This window comes from Brassica oleracea, unplaced genomic scaffold (assembly GCF_000695525.1).
Source record: "Brassica oleracea var. oleracea cultivar TO1000 unplaced genomic scaffold, BOL UnpScaffold01212, whole genome shotgun sequence".
Classification (NCBI taxonomy): domain Eukaryota; kingdom Viridiplantae; phylum Streptophyta; class Magnoliopsida; order Brassicales; family Brassicaceae; genus Brassica; species Brassica oleracea.
The window spans coordinates 9,509-11,962 of NW_013617763.1; the positions used below are offsets into that span (position 1 = coordinate 9,509).

General features: G+C 33.4%; 1 protein-coding gene across 1 annotated transcript; it reads right to left on the minus strand.

Annotated features, from left to right (window-relative positions):
• Positions 1-226: 226 nt before the first annotated feature.
• On the minus strand, positions 227-975 carry LOC106321082. Its single transcript, XM_013759398.1, has 2 exons — positions 504-975; positions 227-318 (listed from the first exon to the last, which is right to left on the minus strand). Exons 1-2 carry the CDS (start codon positions 973-975, stop codon positions 227-229), a joined length of 564 nt encoding a protein of 187 aa, XP_013614852.1.
• Positions 976-2,454: the final 1,479 nt, after the last annotated feature.

The following is a 2,454-nucleotide window of genomic DNA, read 5'->3' on the forward strand; positions in this document are numbered from 1 at the left end:
GCACTGAAGTTGTTGTGTGTTTTTTTTTTTGAATTAAAGTTAAATTTATTCAAAAACTTTTCTTTACATCAAGTGCAACTTTTGTTTAAAGAATTAAAAAATCAAAAACTAGCTGTTCTTCTACTCTATCCTTGTGCCAAACCAGTATCTTAAGCCACCTTCATATCTCATGTCTCCCATCATCACAATAGAGCTGAAACGGTTTCTGACTCCCTTCTCAATGAATTTAACTAGCTGCACTGGTGTAAATGAGCTTCCCCATGTCTCCTTTTATTTCTTTCTCTCCATATGCTATGGACAGTTTCTTGAAAGAGATACCTGATAGTAAAGCAACTCAGCATATCTCCATCTGTTTCAGATATCAGCCCAATAATATCAGGTCAATCATTTGTGTATCGATCTCCTAGAATTGGTCTCATAAGTTTCTTCCACACCTCAGCTGAGAAGGGGCAATTGAAAAAAAAGATGGTCTCGTGTTTCAATAGGATCTTGACATAGGGTACAGCTCCCATCAACATTCCCTCCCCATTGAAGCAAGCGGTCCCCTGTTGCAAGTCGATTTTTCAGAGCATACCAAGTCATGAAAGCAAACTTAGGTGTAGAATGTCGAAACCACACTCCTTTGCTCCATTGACACAGTGGCTGTTGATCTCTGAGTAGCATCCAAGTGGTTTTTGTTGAAGACCTCTTCTTGTACTTTCCTCCAATACCTTTCCACAGGCTAACATCCTCCGCATTATCCGCATTTGCTTTCCTCTCGTCAATTTCATCCTCAATTCTATTAAGAATTGTTGTTCTGTGCCTTCTTCTGTGGAACATCATAGCTTCTTGAACTGTAGTGTGAGCAGGAAGACCAAGATCAGTTACTCGCTCTCCTAGAATATCTGAGAGACAACCCGATGAAGACCAAGTTTTATGCCAAAAAGATGTATTCTCTCCATTTCTAACTTCAACTCGATGAAAACTTCTTGCCATCTTCTCAGTTTCAATCATTTAGCCCACATTCAAGAACCAGATCTTGTTGTTTCACTTAAAGACCAGAATGACCCTTTCCTTATGAGATATATCTTGATCCATTGAAGCTGTTATGTTTTTTTTTTTTTTTTTTTTTTGAACTGATGAAGCTGTTATGTTGCTACAAATAGTTTGCACAAAAATATTTCTCTCACTTGGTCATTTTATTTTCCTAAAGAAAACATGATAGTATTTACTTGTTTTTGGTAATATGGCCGATTTTTAATCCTTTCATGTGACACAGAGTCGAACGTTGATGCCATGCCCATATCACTGGCAACACCGCGCGCTTCTTTTAAGTTAGTATAGTCGTGTTTAACTTATTAGTAAGATCAAACCTGTTCTCAGAAAACTTATTAGTAAAGATCATATACGCAATATATAGTTGTTCTCTCATCTTCTCGAGGATATTTTTTTTTTAATAAAAACATCTTCTCGAGGATGAGGTAGAACCGTAGAAGTCGGTCTCTTATGTGTTATCGCACGTGGTTGGGCAAAATCAGAGCAAATAACGCACGAACCGTTTCGACATGCGGTGAAGAAGAAAAAGGAAAGACCTTTTTCCAAGAAAAGAAAAAAAAAAAACTATACGCGTAGGTGACCAAAAACGTAACTTATGAACATATGATCGTATTATCTGTGACCTGAGCCTTCACAGACACAGATAGAAAACGACAAGCGTCACGTACTCTTGTGTTAAGCACGCCACACGGAAAAAGAGACACGCGTAGCACGTGTCAATATTTTGCATACGTGTCTTGATTCGCTGCTACATATAAAAATAAAACCAATTATATCGCTGAAAATTATTTCTGTTTTTGAGAAAATATAATATCTAATTTATTAAAATAGAGTCCTAATTTTTATCTACTTAAAATTATTGTCATTAATTTTTGGACTTGATCATATCTCACTAAAGATAAATGTACCATCCTTAACTTTTAGACCTATTTTCATTTCCAATATTTTTGTTAGTAAGTACCATATTTCTGCTGAAGTTTATTAGTATACTAATTAAAAATAGTAACTACAATTGATATATGTATAAAGATATTTATATTCACAAAATTGCACTTGTGTATCTAGGAATATGCAAGATGGAGAGCTATTTTCTAAACTTTATTGATATACTATATATACTAATGATCTTATATTTACGGAGAATGATTAATATGTTTAAAAATATTTATATACACTAAACTGTATTTATATCATAAAAGAATATAACATCACGAAACATCTTTACAAATTATTTATCTATACTATGTTAGTAAGATACTTTCACTTTTTTCAAGATATAAAAGTGTCGATAATGAAAGTTTTAAAAAAAATATTTACATAATCAAAACAATACTATAATATTTATTTATTTTAGAATCTAATCTATTAATTTAGGGTTCTATTTTTTATCTACTTACAAATAATCTAGGTTGGACAATT

Excerpts from the sequence above, each read along its gene's own strand:
- LOC106321082 (XM_013759398.1), bottom strand. The coding sequence starts at position 975 with ATGGCAAGAAGTTTTCATCGAGTTGAAGTTAGAAATGGAGAGAATACA. Across the intron at positions 319-503 it reads AGGGAATGTTGATGGGAGCT|GTATCTCTTTCAAGAAACTG; the intron begins GTACCCTATGTC and ends CTTTACTATCAG.